General features: G+C 45.0%; 2 protein-coding genes across 13 annotated transcripts in view; both read left to right on the top strand.

Moving 5' to 3' along the window:
• Positions 1 to 241: 241 nt before the first annotated feature.
• tmem183a (transmembrane protein 183A) lies at positions 242 to 5,145 on the top strand. Of its 2 annotated transcripts, none has more exons than XM_060069561.1 (8): positions 242 to 466; positions 797 to 886; positions 1,008 to 1,178; positions 1,260 to 1,416; positions 1,719 to 1,899; positions 3,335 to 3,415; positions 3,517 to 3,669; positions 4,290 to 5,145. In XM_060069561.1, exons 1-8 carry the CDS (start codon positions 403 to 405, stop codon positions 4,473 to 4,475), a joined length of 1,083 nt encoding a protein of 360 aa, XP_059925544.1. In that variant the 5' UTR covers positions 242 to 402; the 3' UTR covers positions 4,476 to 5,145. The 2 variants fall into 2 exon arrangements, with proteins under 2 accessions (XP_059925544.1, XP_059925543.1); XM_060069560.1 differs by having other exon boundaries at positions 3,514 to 3,669.
• Positions 5,146 to 5,666: 521 nt separating this feature from the next.
• tfeb (transcription factor EB) overlaps positions 5,667 to 25,753 on the top strand; it is a 27,016-nt gene continuing 6,929 nt past the window's right edge. The window contains exons 1-8 of one of the 11 annotated variants that reach the window (XM_060069549.1): positions 12,064 to 12,464; positions 13,090 to 13,194; positions 14,430 to 14,531; positions 18,541 to 18,647; positions 19,166 to 19,333; positions 21,012 to 21,110; positions 21,850 to 22,038; positions 22,717 to 22,806. In XM_060069549.1, the coding sequence (XP_059925532.1) occupies positions 13,161 to 13,194; positions 14,430 to 14,531; positions 18,541 to 18,647; positions 19,166 to 19,333; positions 21,012 to 21,110; positions 21,850 to 22,038; positions 22,717 to 22,806 (789 nt within the window). In that variant the 5' untranslated portion in view covers positions 12,064 to 12,464; positions 13,090 to 13,160. Of the gene's footprint in view, positions 5,954 to 12,063; positions 12,465 to 13,089; positions 13,195 to 14,429; positions 14,532 to 18,540; positions 18,648 to 19,165; positions 19,334 to 21,011; positions 21,111 to 21,849; positions 22,039 to 22,716; positions 22,807 to 23,620; positions 23,875 to 23,968; positions 24,339 to 25,753 lie in introns of those variants that run through there. The other 10 variants (XM_060069550.1, XM_060069554.1, XM_060069553.1 and 7 more) reach the window with 10 other exon arrangements.

The raw sequence follows: 25,753 nt of genomic DNA, 5'->3' as shown, positions 1-25,753 counted from the left end.
TACTACGACTACTACTACTACTACTGCTACTACTGCTACTACTATTATTACTACAAATAAAATAATAGTAATAATAATAATAAAAACAAACATATATATATATATATTCATAAAAATATCTAAGTGTGTATTACAGTGCAATTACACAATTGTGCCTGTAGATGACAGTAGTACAGACGCTTCGTAGACTTGGACTATATTTATGTAAGAGAAGAAAACAAGTTGCTGATAGGAATCTCGCGATACAAAAATGAGCACGTCATTCCATGATGGCTGAAGATCCCGGAGGAACCTTTCTTAAATTCACTCAATTTTTTATCTCTTTTTATTTAGGTTTGCTTGTCTTAGAGACATGGCAGCACACACAATCGCGTTAAGGGTCCACATATCATTGAAGTCGTCATGCCCAAGAAAGGGAACCGAAAACGGCTGAAATTTAAGCCTGGGGACATCTGTTCTGAATCAGGTCAACTAGTTCTCTATTTCAACCACTCACTCCGTCGTCTTATGTTTAACCTGATTTGTTTAGCACTCAATGGATTTATAATAGTGACATTATTTAGACAGGGTTTAATATGTATAAAAACCAAGTTTTATTCCTTGAACTTAACAAGCTTCAACCCGTATACCGGTATTTTAAACGTAAACGGAAATATAACCTGCCGACATTATTATTTAACAGTCCGAGTAGGTTGGATTGGCTCCAGAAACCCCATACTGTCACCGTTTGAGTAATGAGTAAAGGACTGAATTGCTTATGCTTAATTCGAAGAATTACCCACATTTCCCCCATTAGTGACAGTAGCTGATTACGCGAATGCAGACCCCGCTGTGGTGAAGTCGGGGAGGGTGAAAAAGGCTGTGATCAATGCAGTTGAAAAAGAAGGTAGGTTATATGTATCTGGATGCATTTTAGACTTTTTTTCTTTTTCTTTTTTTACTATTGGCACCGTTTCTCCTTTAGAAAGTCGTGTGGTAACGTTAATCCTGTTGGTGTTGTCTGCCAGTGAAGTTACTGTGTGGCCTGGAGGCCTCCGTGGGTGCTGTGGATGAGGTGCTGTCCTCTGCCTTGGGAGTCACAGGAGACACCTCGGAGAGCAGCGACGATCTCGAAGCAGAGTCAGAGGAAGATGAAAATGAAAGCAAATCTGTCAGAAAAAAGAAAAACAAAATAAAAGGTACCTATTCCGCGCACATAATGTGGGTCTGTAATTCACATGAAGGAGGGATTTTCTAAAGTTCTTCTTTCTCACTATCAGAGAGTGAGAGCTATGATGGAGGGGAGTATCCGGTGGATATCTGGTTAATGCTGTCCGCCTACATCCGTCCTGAAGATGTTTGCAGATTTTCCCTGATCTGCAAGAATGCCTGGATTGTCACATGCACTGCTGCCTTCTGGACCAGGCTCTACAGAAGGTCTGCTGGCTTTGTCTCGCCTAATCTTATATTCTGCCATTGTTAGCAAAGTGTTTGACCCTAAAATGCATGCAATAGTCAAAATGGTTACAGAAACAAAAATAAAATATTGACACATGAGCTTGAAAGCAGTATAAAGGATTATATAGGGTTAAATAGCATACAAGGTTTGAGGGTATATCTGTTGCTGATATAACTGGCTGTCGAAGTAATTATCACATTACACATACAACACGTTCAGAAGGTCTCATCGTTGAACCCCCCCCCCCCCCTTTTTTTTCCCCCCTAATCTGTCAATAAAGACACTACAGCCTGGATGCTGAGCTGCCGTTCCGTCTGCAGCCGAAATGCATCGACAGGATGCAGTGCCTGCGGGCATGTGTGATCCGCTCCCTCTTCCTCCTGTACGAGCCCTTCAGCCTGCGCTTCTCCAAGGTTCCCATTCTGCCAGAGTCCACGCCTACCTCCTTGCTCAACTCAAAGGTAAACTCAAAAGCATGCTCCTGTGTTTTTTAAGTATTCCCCTGATTTATTTTTCTTAAATATTGGCTGTATTGGAGTGTGCATGTAGAGGAGATAATCAGACATATTGGTGTCAACGTGTTGATGAGAGCATAATCAATGTATTGCATGCAGCAGCTCTACAATGACATAAGATTTACCAATTTTAGATTGTGTAAGAATTGTCAACCTATGGCATCCAAGTAGTCTGCATAAGCTTTATGGCTGGCATGAGCCACTTGCTAAATTAGCTACCTTGTTCAACCTCAATATTTAAATATATCAATAATTTAGGTCTCTATTGGATTACTGTTTCATGCGTGTCTCCGGAAGTTAGGAGGTAAGGGGATATGACATTGACATGCGACCAAATGAAACGGTCGTTATTGTGAATAAAACTACAGATTTCTCTGGGTTTGACCATTCTTTAATTAAACAATGATGACAATGTAAGTACACATCTCAAAAGTTCTTGGATATAATGCAGAATTGTTACCTATTATACCATTTTGAGGAAAGGAGCTAGGAAACCTATGAGTACATCATTACCACAAGAAACATCTGTTTCATTTACGCAGTGAATAAACGCATCTAACTCCCCCACTCATTTATTTCATTGTTTTACAATAGTATACAATTTCTCACAAAATACATTATTGAAAATGGAAATAGACGACATGAAAAAGTGGTAGCTCATACTGGAAATGATACCGTTACCGGTACACAAATGTCATTTCAGTTGTAATAAATAAGTCAACAGCTAATTAAATTATAGTGTGTCTGTCTAGTTCATTCACCGTTCCAATCATTCATTCATCATTATAGTCCCCGTAAATAGTATGCAGGTACTATTGGTTTAATACTAAGGTTTTGAAAATACCCAAATTGCTAACTTATCAAAGAGCTCATGCCTCAGTTTCACCCTCCGTGGATTGTTTAACTTCTCCGACACTGGCTGCAGGATTGATAACTTGAGCTGCAGGGCTATCAGAAACGGTACATTCCACGGCTTTTAGATATTTGTGGTGTTTGACCAGGTTTCTTCCTGGTCATCTTAACATGTCGCATTTCAACTATTTCAGCAGCCTGATATCTACATCAAGTCTGGAAACATGTGAACAACCACACTTGCAACCGGAGTTGCGATGTAGTCACGCACTATCTCTCGAAAATAAATCGAAGCATACTCTCCAGCCGGTATTTGGTACCGATTTGATTTAACTTGAATAGATACTCGGTCCATCATTGCAGTCACTACCTTTTTTTAAAGTACAGAATTCGGTGCCCAACCCTAGCAGAGATTCCCCTCATGTTTCAGTATGAGAAAGATGTGGCTCATGGGTGACGTTTGGAAGTCAAAGTAGGTGCTCCGCTTTCAGAATGTCCCACTTTGAGTGACGTCTTTCTCCTGTTGCAGTGTTTGCTGTTCTGGGTCACGAAAGTATCTGGGACTCGGCCCGAAGCTATGTGGGAGTTCAACTTCAAGTTTCTAAAGCAGGTAGAGGAGTTCTCCCAAAGTCAACAACTTAAATCTCTGTTCAGGTCACGGTGTATAAATTGTATTTAAAAACGTTCCTATCCTCCTCCTCAACCCAGCAGAGGCAGAGTAAGAACGGCAACACCAACTCTCTCTGCCTGCCCAGGCAGTACGAAGATGTCCACGCCAACCCGGACTCTGACTGCTACCTGCTCCGGGTCTTCACACTCAACTTCATCTTCACACCTGTGGTCATGGGGATGACCCTTACCACGGTCAGTAAAACATACTCAAACTAATACTTCCTTGTGTTAGCAAGGAAGATTATCCACCAAGCTGATCTTAACGCTGGCTAGGTGCGGGTGTTCAACTGCCAGTCAAAAGGTACTTGGTTTCATCCCTAATGTCTGCCGCCTACCTGTTGCCTAAAAGGCCCGTTCACTTTAGATACGGTCAGACGCCTCCGACCGTCTCCATTGTCCTCCTATGGAGAAAGCGCTGTGGAAATGGGTTTCACAGGACTAGGGCTACGTATTGCCACTGATTTCCTGAATCAATTGGTTGCCGGTTCACCAGGCCCCCCATCAGGATAGAGATAGATAGACCGGCACAAAAAAAAGATGGATCTCGGGACACATTTTTTGATAACCAAGCCCTCGCTTTGACCCGGCAGGGCCACGAGAGTTGCAGCACAGTCCAAAAAGCCAGAATGTTTTTAACTGGAGATCCCACTGCCCCAACTAACGACGGGCACGGTGTCGAGCCGCATCTCAAGTTGCTGCACCTCCACCCTTTACCGCTCCTAAATGACATGACATGGCATGAATTCAGTGAGAGTCACTTAAGGTCTGTCTGCTAAATAACCAACCTCTCTATGTCTGCCCCCCCCCTCCAGTTCGCTATCAACGTGAGCACGGACATGCGGCATCACCGCGTGCGCCTGCTCTTCCAGGACTCCCCGCCGCGCCGCGGGAGGAGGCGGGTGGAACACTGCGGGCTGCAGGTGGTGCTCGACCCGGTGCACAGCGTCCGGCTCATGGACTGGTGGCACCCGCAGTACCCCTACTCAGCCTGCACCTGATATATTCTTGATAGCAGAGGGTCAATGTCTCCTGCTTAGAACCGGAGAACCCCAGGTCCTGGTCTTACATGAGCACATACGGCACCACACTGCCCCATGACTGCAGACAGATGCTAGTTCTCCGTTCCTGCCCCTCCCATAACTCAGTTTGTGCCCGTTTGTTTTCCTACTGGTGTCCTGTCTACACTAGAACTAGATTCCCCTGGACCCACACGAGCAGCATCGAGCTAGAAATGTACTTCCTTATTCAACCTCGAATTTGAATCCTGCCTCCCACTAGACTAAGGAATATTATCCTCCATTGTAAGATTAGTTTTAAATACATGGTTCAGAAATAGGAAAGATCCTGCCGATTGAATTGTTCATATATTACTATATTTATTATTTCATTTTAGGATCTGGCTTAAGACTCAAGGTCTTGGCTCACCTTTTATTTGATTTTATGTCTGCATTTAAGTAAAAAAATATATATAATTGACTTATTTTCTACTCCTTTTGATTTTAAAAGGGATGCTGACGCTGGAAATCCAACATATGTATTTGAATCAACCCTACTTGATAGATAAAAGCAACATGATGATTTTTTTCTTCCACATTTGGAAACCTTTTGTGTGATCTTGATTCCATGTATAAACCTATTCGTTACACTGGAATAAAAACACAAACCGCTCCCTGAAACTTATTTCTCTTAAGAGGTTTGGGAGCGGAAAAATAATCTGTCATTCCTCGTGTAAATAAGCCTGGCGGTGTACTGCCCTCTTGTGGCATAATGAGGTATAGCTAGGATCACGGCTTTTCATTCTACCTGTCGTTTTATTGAAGGGTAAATACTAAACAGCCTACTGATCTCTATATCCATTGGGAAGTAATCTAGAGTTATGTCCATATACACGCCTGCATTGTCCGCATGGAAATCCAATTAAATGCAACAATCCATTAACCCGTCCTTTCGACATCACTGACGAAACAAACTCACCAGTCAGTTCACACGAGACTACCAGTAGGGCCAAACTAAAGTGGTAAAGTAACGCCGCCAAAGGGCAGTCGTGCCGTTAGGGTCTTAGCAGACATTTCAAATGCCCTTTAGTTATACATAGGACGTGTCGAAGCAATCACGTCACTGCCAGAAAATAACACGTGTTGACTGTATCCGAGAACTACATTTCCCTCACAGCATGTGTGCTCTGTCATTGGTGGCGTGAGCTGTCACTATGCACACAGGTGACCGCGCAGAAGCTCCCCAAGTTGTCAAAACATCTCGTCGAACAAAACGAAAACAAATCGTCCATCCAAGTGCAGGCAATGTGGTTTACCGTAACACAGATACACGTTGAGGCGCGTAACTACACTTCGTGGCGTGTTTAGCTAGGCTCGTGCGTCGCAATCTCAGTTATAAACCATTGCGTAAAGGAGGTTTGGCGGACGCAAACTTCCCTGAACCTGACTCGTTACTTCGTGCTGTCTGACCTTCAGAGCGGGTAAGTGATATTTTGCACCTTAAATGTGGCAACTGGTTAAACTCAAGCCGCCCTGGGAATCTTCACACAACCCCTGACATTAATATTCGCCTGTCCCTCGTGGTTAATTTATGCCTTTGCTCACTTTTCCATGAATTTAACACCTAACGAACGGCGCTATGATCGGAATTAGCTGTAACTTGTTCTCCAGTAGCCTATGTGTATTTTGAAAAGCGTATCGAAATCAACGCAATGTTTTCCGTCTGTTTTTCCATAGAAGCATGAGAAAACTTTTAGAAAGTGTGCCACAGGTGACAGCCTTAAGGGACCGCGCGCTGTTCTTGTTTGAGAGAACCGTGCCTCTATCAACAGCCATCACGTATCCACCCTGGATATACCGCTGTGTACAAACCGGTATTGTGCAAAGAAACCTTGTCGTAAACCCGTCGGCAAAGCTTATAATAGATCCGCGCATCTCCGCAAACACGTCTTTGTTTACACAGCAAGACTTGTATGTACACGCATGTGCATGTCATTACTCTGTGTGATGTTTTTGGATTACATTGAACAGCAATCGGCATTTATTTTAAAAGCCAGCAGAATGTATAACAAGTGAATGCCACACTTCGAATGCTTATACCACTTCGTGTCACACGAACGCACTGCTTTGACCTGTGACCCCCGACGACTGGACATTCCTTCTATTCCTCAGTAAACACAACAGTAAAGGTCAAAGGGCAGACGTGCAGCAGGGTCAAAACGCTTTGATGTTTGGTTACTTATGCTTACACCACTTTGCTGATCTGGCTTAAGTCACCTTCCACTTCCTAATTTAACTTAGGCCAAAATGGCCAAATGGCCTGCTTTCTGCTTTTGTACTTCTCAGGTCATTTATAAGAAATGTGTTCCATACATTTCCATGGCCTCAAGTCTGTGCTGAGCTTGTTGATTCCATTCAAATGACAGCATGCTGACCATATTAATTGTGAGATTGGAATCCCCCCTTAGACACCATCACAACAATCCATTTACCAAAATCCCTTATGAGTCATGATTATGTTTTGGTGAATCTTGCTTAAACCTTACGACTTCTAAAATAGTGAGGGGAAGCAGAAGACCTCTCTCTGACTCATGCCCTTTCGCATAGTCATGCGAAAGAACAAAAAGAAAAAGGAAACCATACTTTCAAGGTCTTCGCTGAATTATGGAAGAAAATTGGTTGAACTAATGTGTGAATCAACAGACAGTATGATCCTAGAGCGACCTAATTCAGTGAAGAGTTATGTGTTATGTCTATATTTTGTTCTGTATTCACACAGCCGCCTGCCTCTTACCCCTTAGGTTTGAGATAGAAACATGTGTGTAGGCTGGGCCGAATAGCAGAACTGACGGATAGAAAAGTTGTTTTACGGAATGAGGAAAAACATCTTTCGTATCTTGGCTGTCGATTGCAGTTACTGATACACACATTCGGCTCCACTGTCGCAAATTCCTTTCTCGGTTGTCACCACACAATTCACATGCAACACACTGTACCTCCATCACACATTGAGCAGGCTGAATTCTGGGTTCGGACGTCACACCACCATACTTACTGTGGTTTTAGTGTGCATGGATATTAATTGGGATGTTTTCATCCAACAAAAAAAAGAGTTGTACTTTAAATGTATGGTGTGATGACTGCCAACATAATGGGTTGTGGAACGGACAACTGCAAGGTTGATTATGCTTTAAATTTTATGGAAAGCTGGAGTCTCTCCTTAATACTCATCTCAACTGTTGTTGTACATTGCTAATGCAATGAATGTTATGTTGTTGATAATTCTACCCTAATAATATTTGTATAAGTTGGATTTCTAGTTTTTTGCCTTCCATCATGAAGGGAAGGCAAGACATGTTAGAGTATATTCACATAATTAGTGTAATATTTAGATAACCTCTTGGCGTATTAATAATTCAGCATCAGTACTTCAGTAATGTACACAATAGGACCAACACTTGTTAAACAAAGACCCAACACCTTGTCTTACATCGGTATGAAATTGGCTTCGAGGACACATTTCAACAGACAAACTACCAGAGAACCCAACAAGCTGAGATTACCGATCAAGACCCATCCAGTCAAATCCCCTGCCTTAACGGTGCGTTGATAGATCTAGAGTGGGGAAACCCCCAGTGCTATTTATGAAAGTTTTGTAACAAGTTAAACCAGTCAAAGTAAAAAAACTGCAATTGAATGTCAAATGGGTCATTTATAAGTCTGTATGTTATTCTCAGAATCTCTGGCTCTCTCTGTGTTGGTTTTGTGTGTTGCCAGCCATGGGGCAGGTGCGCAGTGCAGTGTGCGAGGTGCACACATGTTGAGGGGGTTGGTAAACATGTCGTGAGGTTCCTGTCAGTAGGGTCAGGGGTCGCCAGCTAGTATGTGGAGCACGCAAAAGGCAAACTGTATCGCTCTTTTGCTCTCCCTGCTTCTTCTTCATCTCTTATTTTTTTGATCTCTCTCTCTCTCTCTCTCTCTCTCTCTCTCTCTCTCTCTCTCTCTCTCTCTCTCTCTCTCTCTCTCTCTCTCTCTCTCTCTCTCTCTCTCTCTCTCTCTCTCTCTCTCTCTCTCTCTCTCTCTCTCTCTCTCTCTCTCTCTCTCTCTCTCTCTCTCTCTCTCTCTCTCTCAAAACCCAGCACAGCTGCACTCATGCTCAGATGGTTGTCATGGGAACAAAGAGTCAGGTTTCAGAACTTTTATGAAGGTCAATTGTTTTTTGGTCTGAATACATAGTTTTTTTTTTTCCAACATATATTGGCATATTGTTTCAAAACCTTCCATATGTGTTTACAATTTCTTTATGTTTCAAAATTGTGTGTGTGTGCGTGTGAGCCACATCTATGCACACACAGAGAGCAAACAGGCCAGTGGATGTGGATGTACTCTCATGTCAAATATCAGCAGGTGTAAATAAACACAGCTACATCCATTCGCCTCATGGGCCGATAATCGGTGACATCCTCCTGATTGGTCCAGAGGACATGTGTCGTTAACACCTTGTATATTTACGTTTCCGGTAAACCATACGTTTGACCTCCTTACGGTCTCTGAAGGCTCGCTTGAAGAATCACCAATACATAGAGAGATCTTCAGTGTGTCATGTGATCGGTGCAAAAGGACACATGATCATCCGCTGGAGGATGGAGGAGGGCGGGGCCTTTTGGTACCATGTGCTGAATGTGTGACTCTACTTCCTCATGCAAGCCCCCGCTGCAGGTTCTCACTTCCTCTTTTCGGCTAGCAGGTTGTTGACATGTTGGTCGGAATCAGACCTCAGCTGTCGTGCCAAAGTGGGGATGCACTGTATGTTCCCTAGGGCTTAACAATCAATCAAAATATATATTTGATATGTGAAAATATGTTTTTTTTTCGTTGCAGTCCCCAACAATGACAATATCATGTTATCATAAGTTTCAAAATTAAAATTGTGATGAAAAATTGAAATACATGTATATCAAATTGATCGCAATAAGTAGTAATTAACCACTATCGTTCTGCTGTTATTTGCACGTATGTATTTTTCTCGTTTTTGTTGGAATGCCTTCCACCGCAATGTTTTGCACTCCCAGTCACCCCTGAAGGTAGAGATTTGCACTGTCATGCGTCACTTCTCAAGGTTATGTCCTGCTTCCAACTGGGTTTTGGGGAGTGCATTGTGGTCTGTGTCTTGAGTGTGTCTGTGTGTTATCTCCCAAAATGCCAACCATTCCAAATGCCTGCACACACACGGTTTCAGAAGAACATGCTGTGCGGTTGGTTATAGTCGCACATGTTTGCTGTCACTAGTTTTCTCTTCTTTCCTTCTTTTTCTCCTTCCACCTCTCTTTCTTTGTCACCAAACCATCTACCCATGCCTCTTTTTGTCTGTCCGTCTGGCTGGTTGGCAAGTGTTTACTTTGCTGCGTAACATAATCGTATGAGACAGATTCATGATTGAAGTATTCAGGTTAGTGCAATCGACGCGGAGAGTTGTAAGTACTATATTTAACCAACCTCCGTTTTAGGGGTGGGTGTTTTATGAATTTATCCCCGCCCCCCCCCACCCAAGGCCTTAGACATAACTATATATGCGCATATCGACAGTGGTCTTTGTTCCATTGATGAGTGAGCGGGCCCCCGGGTGGCTGGCCTCTTGGTCTGACTCTGTGTAGACTCGCGCTATTCCAGCAACACACGCCAGCCAACTATCTGTGTTGTTTGTTTCCAACCATATCCGCAACCATAGTAACCAAGGGCGGGTTGAGAGATGGGCGACCTAACATGGTATATGCTGGGACCTAGCTAAGGGCATGTGGGTACGTGTGTGTGTGTGTGTGCGTGGACGTGTTCGTAATGTGTATGTGTGTGGACTATTGTCAAAAGAGTACAAGGCTGTCTTGGTCAGTAACCTCGCCTCCTACACACAGCGGCCTCCTGATTGGACGAATGGAGTAGGAACGCAACTATAGCAGCCAATGAACAAAGGGTGTGGATGAGCCTTTCCCCTGGACCAAAATAACCCGGTAAATACACTGCGGGCACTATGAGAACTGGGTGCCGGACCCACTGATGGGACCTCTGTATACAAACAAGGGATGCTTGTAGGTCGGGGGGGGCGGGGGTGGGGGGTGCGTGCTCGTTCGTTGTTTTAAGCACAACCGAACAGAGTGACACTTTGAAACCAATTACCCTGGGATGCTGTCGGAGTGGCAGTGATGAGGGATAGGGTTTGGGTTTTTTATGAAATGGTGAACCAGCATTAAAATATGTAAAGATTTAAACCTACCATCCACTTTGAGCATCCTCTATCCCTCTATCGTTGAACAGCCCGATATGCCTACATGTCACTGCAAAACACGCAATCGCTCACTCAACCAGGCTGGCTGATTGATTTGTCAAAGTGCCGATGCTGATGCGTGCCGTCGATAATCAAGTTAAACTAGTGTCGCCTCTCACGGACGTCCTGTTATATTATTTGGAAATGTTAAAAGAATGTGCTAACATAAGGGTTTGACTTCCGGTCAAAGGTACTTAACTAACGCAGACTTGTGTAAAAGTGAAACCGTTTTTTTTAAATGTTTTGTATTGCTTTATTATAGCTGTACTTGGGTGACTGCATCACCCAATCACGTGGTTCCTCAAAATCTTGACTTTTCCAAAGCATCATGGGGTAAGCCCACGTGTCTGAGCATGTTTGTGGAGTTTTTTGCGGGGGAAGATAATTGTGTTTAAATAAAATCCATAATCCATTTTCTTGAATAATAAAACACATCCAAGAAGAAAATGAATAGTATATATTGTAGATATGGTCTTCGTGGACAGTAACAAACTGGCTGTATGCATGTATGTATTTATGTTGCCCAATTATCTTTGGACGTGATTGTTACATGATATAAGATGCATCATATCATAAAATGTTGTCGAGGTATGCTAGAAATGCATTTGCTATATTTAGTAGGTGAGTTAGGGACAATGTACTTGCCACCAGATGGAGCTCATATCTTGGCTTGATCGAAGGTGACATACACACCTGAACGGTAATTTAATTGCACCTTGGAGTTGCATCTGTGTGTGTCTCTCTTTTTGTAAATTTAATGTATTTATGTATTTATTTGACGATCCTGCACAACATATCAAATCCCTTTTTGATTGGTCATGAAAATGCCCTTGATCATAAGTGAGGATTCCACTGAGAATGATAATCTGTGAGTCGATGCTTATTTATTTTGGTTGAATATTTAACCCGATATTATACTAAAAGAAAATACTTTACAAAAAAGAGTAATTTTTAAGGATATCCCGTTAGCTTGATGAGGCAATTTTGTAAATGTCTCGTTGTAAATTGTGTTTTTTTATGATGTATAGTGAAGTGAAAGTGAAAATCGACCTAGGTCCTCAAGAAGTACATATAGTCAAAATAAATAACTACTTATTTACTGTAACAAAGTGTTTATACTTTGATACTTTACACGACTGCTACAGAATGATCAAACGTATTACTTTAGCTCGTAGAAAATCCTTTATAAACACACTGTATCTGTGCTGTCTGCAATCATAACGTGTGTGAGTGGGAGGGTGGCTGGGGTGGGGGTGGGTGTGGGTGTGTCTTTACCGGATACTGTGCTCCCCTTGTTCTTCACCACAAACTCCGGCATTCCTGCTAACTTAGGGGAAGAGATGTGAGGAGGTGGACATAAAACTGCATTGGTGCTTAAAAAGGCGCGTGTGTGTTTTGGGGTGACTAACACACTCACACACTCACTCACTCAATCTACTGCAACGCCCTACGAAAGGGGGGGAGTGGCATCACTTACCACTGATCTGCCACTGGCACACTACAGAGCTAGAATAAGCCGGTATACAGCTCTTGCACTCGGCATGGCCGTTCGTGTATGTCTCTGTTGCTCTCTCTCTCCCGCTCTGCCTTCTTCTGATACCACATGGATCATCGGATAGTTATGGGAAATGATATTCCGTCTTTGAGATAACCACATGGTCGCTGGGCCCCAGGTAAATACTTATTTCGCTCCCATGTTTGTTTGTTTTTATCAATAATATGAGTACTTTCAAACTTTTTTTTGGAGTCTGATCTCCAGATACATTGCTGTATTATGTACTGCTGTAATTACTTGGTTTACTTTGCGTGCGAATCCAACCTATTTGCTTGCATGAATCTTTATGTCATGGGGATGCTTGGATAGGGCGAGGGCACATTTAGTACAGTTGATGTAAACAATGTATGTTGCCATAGCGCTGTACCTGGGAGTGGGTGTTTGTATGGACATGTGGTTTAGGTCTATGGAGGTCGATGTTTAAATAGGTGTTATCCAATGACAAAAACACTGCTTGTCAAGGTATCTTTGACTATTTGAGGGTATGAGATGTTATTTATTATCAAAGCTAAAAATATAGCCTATTGAAATGTGAATAAGGCCCATAGAAGAATTTGGATGCTACTTTTGAGGGTGTATTAATAGTTTGCAAAGGCCTATTGCATACACTCTCTTTAAGAAGTGGTATGAGGCATGCTCCCTCTGACCTAGAATATTGTGATTGTCCTGTTTATTATGATCTAGATGTATTAATTTGGAAATTTGAGTTTGATAAATCCCACTCAATATCTTCTCACCATTAAAATGCAGTTCTTGGACTATCAAAGTTAAAAGGCTTTAACAATAAGGGGTTGACTTTGGAGGATGTGAACCCATGCGACACTGGAGTCATTTCGGTTATGTTCGTGGTAAGTCATCTTGGTTTTCTTTCCTTGTTTTCTGCTGGGAGGAAGTTGCTTCACTTCAGTCTTCACTGGGAGTTTGGAAAGCTTAGCTAACCGGAGGAGGAAGGAAGTTCCAGCTAGTTAAATTTGCTGATGAGGTTTTTTTTACTGTGGTCTTTTTATCCCTGATTAGCTTTCCATGTCATTGGGTCTTCAAGGGCAATAATGTCAAACTATTCGCACCAGTTCACTGGAATGACTACAGCCGTGTCTGTGTATATGTGTGTGTGTGTGTGTGGGGCTCTCTGTTACATAGACATGTTTGGTTGCACTATATTTAGTCGTCTCTTTATTCTGCATGGATGCAGCAGTGGCTGACACATACAGCTACAAACAGAATTTCTGGGCTTTCCTGTATTTACAGACAATGGTGATTCATTTGGACTAACTGAAGCCATTCATCTATTCTGTTATTGATGACAAACTGCTTCTTCTGCTTTCCAGAAGCAGGAAAACATTTCTTGCGACACGATAACAACACAACAACACATATTCTCTGTCTCTTGAATACAACAACAAGAGGTCTTACTTTCAGACACGTGTGTCTCGCGAACGCATCCCTAAACGTGTATTAGAATACTACAAGATGTATATGTCCTCAGGTTTAGCTTATTATACGGCTACTTGCTAAAGAAATTAATCATTTGATTATCGAAAAATTCTTGTAGTGATATAAAAAGGATTTTATCGCTCCCACCTGGGAAGTCGGATCAATAACTGCATAACTGCAGTTATTTCTAAATAGCAGACCACTGAATCGTGAATTCATCAAAGCCGTGTTATTTTGTTCTTAAGTCCTGGGTGTCTAAGCCATGCTCAACTTGAACTCCTCAGTAGCCAGGCCATTAGCGGGGTTCAGGAAACGCCAAGCAGCTCAGCACCATGCTACTGCAGAGTGACAACACACCAGATAATCAGGAAGGAAGTCTGACCTGTGCGTGACGAATGGAAAGAGGGACAAATTATAGTCTTGTAAAGAACAGAATTAGAATTGTGTGTTGCAGCAACACTTAATACTACCACTTGCATCCATCCTGACAAAAGGCCACACAAACTGACCTACACACAAAAAGGGACCAGCATCTTGTGTCCCATAGCATCCACCACAACAACATCCTATACGTGGTCAACTGTAATTCATCCTCTCTTGGTCTGTTTTTCTTAATGCCTTTCCTGCTTTCCTCCTTTCCCCACTGCAGACTTCTCTCCAGCCTCTTTGGGGTTTTGTGATGTAGTCAGCACCCCAGGCAGCGTCTCACCCTTTTTTTTTTTTTTGCCAACACTACTTTCTTATCAAACAGGTAATGTTCTGCATGTGTTATTGTTCCTCCCGCCTGCCTACCTGCCTGTTTGTTTGTCTGTCTGCCCGGCATTGGTCTGTCTGTTTGCCTGTCTGCCTGCTGTTTGTCTGTTGGCCTGCCGTTGGGGGGGGGGGGGGGGGGGGGGGGCGAGAGACCAAAGAGGAAGGGGTAAAGATCTCATAGCTGCCGTGCCATTAGTGACATGCAATCCTGCCTTCCTTTGGGTGAGGGTTTCACATTCCCCAATGGATATATATATATATATATATATATATATACACCCCCATCTACTGGTAGTGGATGAGGTGTACCTTGTACCCCCCCACACACACACACACACACACACACATACATACTCATTATGTAACATGCTTTTGGTCCCTAGAAAAATCCCCATCTAAATTGTTAAACACAGAAAGATGGCGGTGCGTGTGTGTATATAGATGCGTTAGGCATTTGGAATGCCGTTAGTCAGGGATACTTGCTCACATATCCTTTTAGAAAAGTGGATGCAGCCAAACACATGCACACACATTCTCAGACTTAACAACAGATGCCCCAACGGAACTTGTTTATGTGAAAAGGGGAACAGAAACAAGGGGTTTTCTTTTATCACTCAACATGGAAACGTCCCCTGCCCTTTATCTTTGTGTGTTTTGTATATTTGCATGTTTTTTTTTTTTTTTTTCTATTTGTGTGCGTGTGTGTTTTAAATTTTTTTGTGTGTTAATTAGCAAGGTAGGCACCTAAACCTAAGCCCTATAATACACACTTATAGTACGTTTGGAAGGGTTTGCCCTTCACATTATCATATCAACTAGCCATTACGTTCTGTTTAATAAGTTCTGTCAATTATTCGCCACCATTTCCTGTGTCTTTAGGAATTCTTGACAAAGTTTGAATGTGCTTCAGTGTGTGTGTGTGTGTGTGTTAGTCTCATATTCAGTCGCTCTCAGTTGGCTCCTTGTTTCTGCAGAGACACCTCTATAAATACACACTAACAAATTACCACCATGTCTGTAATCCCAAAGTTTTTATTAGCTGTGTGTGTGTGTGTGTGTGTGTGTGTGTGTGTGTGTGTGTGTGTGTGTGTGTGTGTGTGTGTGTGTGTGTGTGTGTGTGTGTGTGTGTGTGTGTGTGTGTGTGTGTGTGTGTGTGTGTGTGTGTGCATTTTGGGAAGCTGTGTTGTATAGAGATTACACTAAAGTAAGCTTGCACATGGTGCCTTTTGGACTGCAAAATTAAGACTGCAGGCACTATGTGTATGCGTGTTCACGCGATGGCGTGTGTGCGAATAACCATATCAGATCCAGAGGTGACCTCTGACCCGGTCTTCCTCCGCTCTACGCCCCCCCCCTGCCCAGCAGACTTGTGAAGTGGAGCGGCGGTGACATCACAGTGCCGGGGCGCACAATGGCTGTAGTATGATGCCACTGCGTCACAGATGCCTTGCTCAGCCCCTGGTGGATGCCGGGCAGATGGGAGGCTGATGTGGGGGAGCACTCTGCCTGGTAGCAGTGCATCACCATATGACATCAGGAAATGATACCCTGTGTCTGTGTCTGTGTGAACACGCGCACGATCGGAGAGGGGGGAAATTGAGAGGAACTAGGGACAGGAAGGAGGATAATGACAATGTTTCATTGTCATCTTATTCATGTTGCATCAAGATATTTCTGGAGGTTATTTGTTCAGCGTGATGATTTTAGCGCGTCTATACCTTGAGCAGTTAAGTTGACATTTAATGTTTTTCATCGGCCCTTACATGTCTAACTCATCCAAATTGAACACGCGCCGGCAGGTTCATGCTGAGAGTTATATAGTGGTACGGTTTGGTTAACAGTTACATGACGGGCACCAAATTAGTGGATGAGTTTAATAAGGTTTTTTTTGTTTAGGTTTTTTTATTTTAAGTTCAGGGGACGGAGACTCTTGCCACACTCCGAGTGCATGCCATTCTTATCCTGATGATTGACTTTGGAGATGTATCACGCCAATCCTATACACTCTGTAAATAGTTGTGCAGGTCTCTGTGTTTATGTAGTTAGCAGAAGGTGGCTAAGTAGCATTAGCAGTGAGTGAGGCAGTAAGTGAGTGAGTTAAAACTGCAGTGGGCCGTTGTGTCGGCGCGGTTTGTTTTCTTTTGTTTGTATATGGCGAGCGGCATTCGTTTGCAAGGACATTTCGGATCTTCTTTGCAGCGGAGACTGCACTTCCCAGAGTCAGTGGCCTCATGTGTTGATTTGTTTACGTGTGTGTTTGTTTGTCTGCGCGAGTATGCACGCGTGTGGGCCAGTGTGCGTGCCCCCTCGGGTATTGAAAAGTACACTTTGGACAACAGGCGACTTGAGACCCTCTCAATAGGAGCTGGCCTTCTTATTGTACCTCGTACACAAAGAGCCTTTATCTCCCTCTTTCCCTCTCTCGCTCTCTGTCTCTGCCCATATATGGGCTCGGGCTCCCAGATCTGAAAGAGTCGAGCTCTGGTTGGTCACTTGAAAGCCTGAGATGACTCTAGCTGTCTCTCTGGAGCGAATTAGAAGTGGCGTCAGCCATAGATGCGGACAATAGAATACATTTCAGGCGGTGACTCATAATGTTTAAAAACCTCACTGATCAGGGAGTCCGAGGGATGCAAAGTCATCAGTGATGATATTCACATGCGACGCACAGAAACTGGAACAGCCACCTTAGTGTGTGTGTGTGTGTGTGTGTGTGTGTGTGTGTGTGTGTGTGTGTGTGTGTGTGTGTGTGTGTGTGTGTGTGTGTGTGTGTGTGTGTGTGTGTGTGTGTGTGTGTGTGCACGAGACATGCGGACCCAGAATGCAGAAGGTGCCAGAAGTTTACAGGAGGCGAAACCCCTGTGGGATTGCTCACATGATCGCACCACAACAAGACACACCACCACCACATGACTGCCACATGACCTATCATCTCCAGTTGCCATGGTTACATTTCATCATCACCTTTGGAGCGGAGCAGTGGTTGTGTAGCTTGCGCCCGGGAGCATCACAGGCCTTTGGGCCTCACCTCTGCCCTTCAGCATCTCTCTGGATATGCATGCGGTTCCACAGCCCAGCGGCTTAGATCACACTGTTCAAACAACGCCCGCTTTACAAGGCACGCCGGGCTGTTTGTTTGTTGTTTGTTGCTGCTGAGGCCGTGTGTAAATGAACTGCACGGCCCGGAGTGACTTGTGGTGTGAGAAACCGCTGCCTTATCCGAAGCCCAGACGCATCACAGAGAGCAGATGGAAAGAGGGCCGTTGGCAGGCGATGGTGGGCCTGGGCACACCCATTTATGATGCTCATTACCCGTGAAATGTCATATTTCAACATGTGGATTCAATGGCAGGATCTCCACATGACACTTCAGTGAAGCCCGGCGGAAAAGTCAACTTCACATGCTGTTCGCTAGTGTGTGTGTGTGTGTGTGTTGCCACACTCTGATTGGACTCCGTGGCTCATAATATTTAGTACTTACTACAGATTCGCTCTGTGCCCATGTAGCCTCCTTTTATGCACATGCTTGTATATTTTGCCACTGTTGCATTTGTATTCATACTAGAGATATTGGCTTTCCACTGTAAGTTAGTAAGGATTGGTATGGGCAGATTCAAAACCCACCGTGATTCTCGGTTCTGGCGGTAGAACCGAGAATCACGGTGGTAGAGAGATAGTTCTAGAGTTTGTCAGTTTTCATCATCATTCTTTTCTATAATAAGATTATCCAAGCAAGAAGAAATATTTCGTAAGGTACCTACACTGCAAATTACTGTTCAGGAGTAGCTAGGCAAACACACTAAACGATGACTGAGCACATTTTTTAAATAGCTCTGTTCTAGCTCCTTGCGAATACAAACATGGCCTATCTTTCAGACCAGTGTGAATCATACACATTTTGATACGCTCATGTCTAACTTATCCATCATTTGGTCCCTCACTATTCTCCCTCTCTCTCTTTCTCTTTCTCTTTCTCTTCTCTCTCTCCTCTCTCTCCTCTCTCCCAGGTGTCTCTCTCTCTCTCGGGCTGGACTGCGGAGCATTGACGTCGGCTCGCCCGCCCATCCCCCCCCGCCCCCCAGCCATGGCCTCGCGCATCGGCCTGCGCATGCAGGTACTGACGTCGCCCGTAGCGTCCACGGGTTTGGAGTGAGAAATTCACTGGCCACGTGACACGCACGGCCCCGAGTGTGTAATGCGCAGAATGTCAACAAATGACGTGTTCCAAACATTATCTTTAGCTACGAGATTCGAGTTCTCAACATTTTGTTGCGTTCCATAAAGTGTATTTAACAAAAAATGGGCTCCAGCCACTTCTACAGCTGAACACATTGGTTTCACGATTGTCAAAACCCGGCTCTATGGTAAAATCCATTTGTTAAATACACTGGCTCAACCTAACCTTGGTAAAACACGGTCACTTTGTCTGCTGCTCCCTCTAGTGGTAGACTCTCACTCTGCCTGGCAGTCAAAGTTTATATCACATGTTCTGGGCACAGAAATAAACCTAAATAAAGAGTGTGTGTGTGTGTGTGTGTGTGTGTGTGTGTGTGTGTGTGTGTGTGTGTGTGTGTGTGTGTGTGTGTGTGTGTGTGTGTGTGTGTGTGTGTGTGTGTGTGTGTGTGTGTGCAGCTGATGCGAGACCAGCTGCAGCAGGAGGAGCAGCGGGAGCGGCAGCAGCAGCAGCAAGCGGCCCTGCAGTACATGCAGCAGCGCATGGCTGGCGCCCCGCCGCCCACCATGGCTGTCGACGCCCCACAACACTTCCAGAGCATGCAGGTGCCCGTGGCGGTTCTCAAGGTGAGTCCCCATCTGTGTACGTGTTGTTTGAATCATGGGCAGTCCGTGGGGGTGTGCTGCTGAATTAAAAAAAAAAAATTAAAGAAAAGCTGCAGCTCTGTTAATGAATTTAAAAAAAAAAATCCACATTTCGCCAGCTCACTGTCACACCCATGCACTCACAAAACTAATCAAAACACTAGTGGGGTTTTAGTTATAGATTTTAGGGCTTGGACGGAGACTAGCGTGTGGGGCTGCTGGAGGAGGGAGAGAGGAGGGGATAGTTGAAGAGAGATGGAGTAAGTAAGTAGAGAGGGAGTGTGGTGTGTGTGTGGGGGGGGGGGGGGCGCAGGGGGGAGGGGGAGTCATGGTTGTAATCCGCTCACGTGCTACGTTGAGTGGAGACAGCACCCAGCCCGTTCAGCCCCTCCTCCCCGCCAGGCCCGGGTGCTCGGGGGAGGGTGGGTGGGACGGACGCCGTGGTCGTGTTTGGACTCCCAGGCTCTTTAGCGTGTGTCTCGGCGGGCCGCTACCGCAGACAGGAGGACACGCTTGGAGACAGGGGGGTGGACAGCACACGGACGAGACGCCGGGCGTGGCAGGATGCGCTGGAGCAGCAAGCAGGTAGGGTGGCGGGGGCGGGGGCGGGGGAGCTGGGGGTGGAGGTTGGGCCCGGTCTGACTTGTCTGGAGAGAGGACAGACCCGGGCTGAGGGGAGATAACGCCTTGTCAGTCAGGGGACAGATAGTGCGCTCCAAGTGACATTTAGCCAGATTCCGGTGATGCCACTGCGTGTGTGTGTGTGTGTCCTTATCTTGGGTGCGGGTTGTTTTTTTTCCTGCTTCTTTTACTGTAAGGGTTGTACTGAGACACAATCAAACTCATTCACAGCATCCGTTCATGCATATGACCTACGTCTACGGAAGTAAATAGTTGTCCATTTGGGGTGTAATTCAAGTCAAACTGTGTAACTACGTGTGCATGGAAGATTGTTCATGTTTGGATGTGTAGACCGGCTCTGTTTCTGTTACTGTCACAGTTTTTCCTGTGAGGATTTTAACGCAAATCGTATTTATCGGTTCACTTTTTTGACTCTCCCACTGTCCGCATGTCGCCTGGCAGGAACAAATAAATATCACTGTTGATTTCTTTTTTCCTCCGCCAGATCATGAGACATAGGCAAATCAGTATTAAAATGTCAAAATACATGACACGCACATACACACACGCACACAAACACACACACATGTGCTTGCACTTGTTAACTCGTGTGCACCCAGTGGGCGCCAACTGAGCAATTGTTTGAGTGAAATGTTTCTGGTTGATTTGCCATAATCCTGGTCTGTGTGGTGAAACCGACTGTGGCTCGGGGGGGTTGGTATGTATGGTGGTAGTAAGGAGCAGACTGGACCTTTGATGTGAAAGAATTAGGCCAGCAGCCCAAGGCTATACTCGTACTGCTGCTATAGAGGAGTTAGCCTGGGCCTTCCAGCTCTGGTCAGCTGGTCCTATGGGAGGGAACCACAGGTATGAGCCCAAGGTTAAGAGGTTCACCAGTGATGAAAGGCCTGAAAGCCATTTACAACCAGTGAAGTCGTGGTAAACTGGAGCTTAGCGGGGAACAAATAATTAGATTAGTTTGTGTCCGTGTAGTTACATACATATATTTGGTGGGTCATCTTTTTGTGTGTGCGTGCAGGTCCAGACCCACCTTGAGAACCCGACAGACTACCACCTCCGCCAGTCCCAGAGGCAGCAGGTGAAGGAGTATCTGTCTACCACCTTCGCCACCAAACAGGTACATCAGCCAAAGTAGCAGTTCTTCCGGTCTGGCTGCCTGTCTGTATTTATATGGAAGTACGCATCTGTCAGCTCAGTTTGTCTGGCCTTTTCTTCATTGGGTTGATTTTTGACCTTGTAAACAGTTTGAGTATTCTCTTTACTACCAGCTGTGCAATTTCCTCCAATCGTTTTTTCAAAACGCTGAGCCATTAGTTATAAAACATTTAATTGTTATACTTATCTTTGATAATTATTCCCCAGCGACTTGTTATATAAAATTGTTAAGGTGAAGGCGAAATGTACCCATTTTCATATTCCTACCTAATATATACCAAATATATTCTGGCATCCAAGTCTTCCAAAGGGAAGATTTCATAGCTTAACTTTTTTAATCTTGAATTGTGCTTTCTAAGCTCTGGAGCCGAGCCCAGAGCTTCTTCTTTCCCATCGGCTGTCTACATTCAGTCTCGGTTTGCCCGTGTTTTCCTTGATCGTTTTGTCACCCACTTTTGACAGCCAAACAATAGCCCGTGCAAGCGTGTTGCTAGTGGCCTTAATTCGGCTCACAAGTTTACGGACATGAAAAAGGAGGGCCTGAATCAATTCAAACCAGGAAAGTAGGCTAGGCGATGCAAAAAGCTATTCATGATCGGTGCAGTCAGAGATGACCAACCACTCTTACTATGCGTGTACTGCGTACCTGCACAACATTCACACCTGATCTCTCTCTCTCTCTCCTGCCTGCCCTCCCAAAGACGGTCCATGCGGTGGCAGGGGTTGTGCAGCCCTCCCCACCCCCCTCCTTGGTGCCCCCGGGCGGGTCGTCCTCGGCGCCTCCACCCCTGCACTCCCCACGCATGCGCACCGAGCAGCTCATGTCCGGGTGCAGTGCCCCAAACAGCCCCATGGCCATGCTCAACATCGGCTCCTGCCACGAAAACGAGGCACGCATGTGAAACGTGCACACACACACGCACACGCAGATGCATACATTGAGTATACTCGCACACCCAGAGAATACTTCAAACACAGTGTATACTTTCAAACACGGAGTATATTCACACACCCAATCCAACGTTCCTTAACACACATTTAAATATATCTATATGTGTGTTTGTGTGTAAACTACTAGTTGGTGAAATGCATTTTTGTTGTTGCAGCAATATGTGCACATAAGCTGTGCCCTTGCCAAACCTCAGATTAATGTATGAACTGACTCCGATTATCATTGCCATTTAAATGCCCCATCATTGCCTTACAGCTGTAATTACAACTTAACAAGGGAACGGGACGAGTTGACCCTTGGAAATAGACAGACTTTGACCCTGCTGCGGCTCACTGCATGATGCCTCCCACTATCTCTCTGCAAGATAATATCATAGCACTGAATCATAAGGATTTGCTATAATATGCATGTTGTCTCTCACATCAAAACAACATGTTTTTTTGTTGTTTCACACACAAAAACATTTAGTCCTGGTTAAGTTCAGTGTTTGGAGTCCATCACATGATGCAGACACTATGCTTAGCAAGAGCTGGACACAGCAGAGGCTGACAAGCATGACCGCCACATCTGTGACTATTTCCTCTGTCTTATGAATTCCTATATATTCTTTTCAAAGATGGATGAGGTCATCGATGACATCATCAGCATGCAGTCCAGCTACGATGACATTCAGGCGTATATTGACCCAATCCAGATGCCTAACACAGTAAGTCCATATTTCCTCATGATCTGTCTCATAGTCGGAACGCGTCCTTTGTGTTCCCAGCGGCTACGGGAAGAGTTTACCGTTGCTGTCCGAATTTGCAGTTGTACGAGAAGTGACATGATAATGGGAACACGCTGCTGAAGTTTGAGTTATCAGGCCTAAGCAGAGTAATGGTCAGCCGCATCACATCAGATGTTATACCGCCGGTCATGTTCATTTCCAGTTTGGATCCCAGCTATCTCAAGCAACATGATTTGTTGGAACAAATTTGAAGCGAAAGACAGTGAAACGCTCAGTTCCCCCGGATTTGAGCTCGTCTGCCACCAGACTTTAGATGTTGATCTAAAGTCTGATGTGTGAGACTAGGGCTCGGTTGACCTCGGACTGTCGCGTGTCTGTGATCTGAATTCCCATCTCTGTGTGTTTTTACACGTGTGTAATTGCATACGCACGTGTAAGTCCACACACGCTCACGGACACGCATACATTACACACAGAACGCACACATGTAGAACGCACACACACTCTTCGAAAGAACACACAAATAGTACTGTGTAATTTATTTAGGCATGTAGGAGCTGAGACATTCCAACACTAAAGCAGGCGAATCCTATGCGGTGAGCAGGTCAGCGAGATCGAAGGCCATACAGTGATGGGCCTTTGAGTCGAGGAGCACAGAAAATTAACAATTAAGCCGCTGTTAGTTAGAGTTAACCTTGTTTACGACATTTTCACAGAGGGAGTGAGGGGGTTGAGGAAGGGAGGGAGGGACGGGGCTGGGCAGTGAAGGCAGGAGGAGGGCAGTGTGGGGAGGGGAGGCGGGGGGGGAGCTGAAGGATGAAAAAAAGCAGGCTGAAAGTCCAGATAGGGGGAAAGTTCACTCTTGTTTGGCGGAGAGCAGAGGTTAGAAGAGGGACGGTGCTGGCGTTGTCGATGTCAGTCCCTCAGGAGAGGAGCAACACAAAGGGAGAGCGCAGAGTGGCCCGGTACAGGAAGGACTGAGAGATGAAGGAGATGAGTAAGACCTATGCCGTTGTGGAGGTCTTTGACAGACAACAGATTCAGCTGGTAAGATAGTCCTAGGTGTGTGTGTGTGTGTGTGTGTGTGTGTGTGTGTGTGTGTGTGTGTGTGTGTGTGTGTGTGTGTGTGTGTGTGTGTGTGTGTGTGTGTGTGTGTGTGTGTGTGTGTGTGTGTGTGCGCGTCACAGCCACAACACATGGGTGTGAATGTGTGTCACACACACATGTGTGTTTTATTTTTTTTTCTTCTTCTGTTAGGCAAATATGCGCGTAGTTTTTTGGTTGTGCGGTGAGAGGTGTACTCAGTGTGTTGGTGTGGAATGAGGGCCATGCTGACGGCCGGTGCAGAGCCGGGCCAGCAGCTCAGCTCTAACTCCCAACATCAGGTCTCTGATTATTGCATTAGCCTCCGCCCTCAGGCAGCTAGGAGCTGCTGGAGATAGAGCTGGGTTCCTGGGCTGCTGGCTGGCTGCTCCAGCTTTACTGTATATCTTCCACCAGCAACCTGGAAGGTAGGTTATGGGGGCTTGGATGCGTTTGTTTGAATTTGTGTAATTATAATATTTTGTTATGCTGTGGTTCTGTCCACGCGTGAAGGCGAATGTTGTGTTGGCAGTACCACAGTGGGGGCCGTGCTGTTTGGATCAGGGCCTGGGACACTGGGCCTGGTCTCTGCCGTGCTGCTGTATCATTGTGATCGTTTGAGATGTGGTGGCTTGCTAGGACTTTTATCTGTAGTTTCACTCACCGAATCATTTGATTGATTTAGTTTCTTTTTTTTTTGTGTGTGTGTTGCTCTCTCTCTCATTCTCTCTATTCATGAGAGAGTTTGAGTTTGTTATGGTCTGTTAAAAGGATTGCTCAGATTAGGCTATTGATTGTGTGGACCAGATTGAGTTTGTCTATTCCTTCTTCCAAGAAGGAATAGCTGCATGTCTGTGCCCTGTATAGCGGGTGAGGCTGTGAATAAGCCTGTACCAGAGACCAGAGTTCCATTTATTCCCAACGAGCTGTTCGGCTCCAGCGAAGGACATTTACATACTTAATGCTGCAGAGATTAAAGGGGGAAAACTCCATGGAATCTGTGGAATCTGCCAGTTTAGTGAGAGCTGCGGGAACACGGCTGAGTGAATACCAGTCACAACCCGATTCCCTCTCGCTACTACCGCCGACTTATGTGTGTAAAACTTGTGTATGTGCAACTGTGCCTGGGCAGTCCTGGTTGGGGCGGCGGGTTGCTTTGACTTGGCGGCGGCCATGTTGTGCTCGGAGAGGTGTAATCGACAGGGTGGGACGGCACAACCCAGGCTGGGGGTGCGGAACAAGAAGAGGGGCCCAGGACATGGGTCGGGCTGTGGTGATGGGAAGAGAGGTGCTGGACATCAGGTTAGGAGTTAACAAGGAGGGTAAGGGTGAACAGGAAAGACAAGGGGGGAGGGCAAAGAGGGACGGGCACTCAAGGGGTGAAGAGAAGAAGACATTGTGGTCGTGCAGTTGGGGGGGATGGCAGATATAATCAGATCTGGGGGTTGGGAAGACCTTTGATAGAATCTAAAGGAGATTCCGCACAACGTCAATAATGTAATTTCCTTCTAATCAGTGACATATTTTATTAATCTCATCTTTTTTTTTCTTTAGATGTAGATGTTAACGAAAGCTTAGCATACATGAGCTTATCTGTCTAGCCCTGTGTGTCTATGTCATTGGAGCTTGTTTGATCTTGCTACTAGCACAGAAGCGATCGTAATGCGGTTAATCTCTTTCCTGTTCTCTATCAGTATAGCCCCAGTAGTAAAAAGTCATATTTGCCACCAGTGTGTTAACCAATCCAAACTAGGCTGGTAAGGATGCATACGCCTCAAATGTCTCTCCGTAGGAAATGCTATACTTTCGAATAAAGTTAGCTCAAAATGAGGACTCCTTTTTG

Source organism: Gadus macrocephalus, chromosome 13 (genome assembly GCF_031168955.1).
Source record: "Gadus macrocephalus chromosome 13, ASM3116895v1".
NCBI classification, from domain to species: domain Eukaryota; kingdom Metazoa; phylum Chordata; class Actinopteri; order Gadiformes; family Gadidae; genus Gadus; species Gadus macrocephalus.
This window is presented reverse-complemented; position numbering and strand designations above follow the sequence as displayed.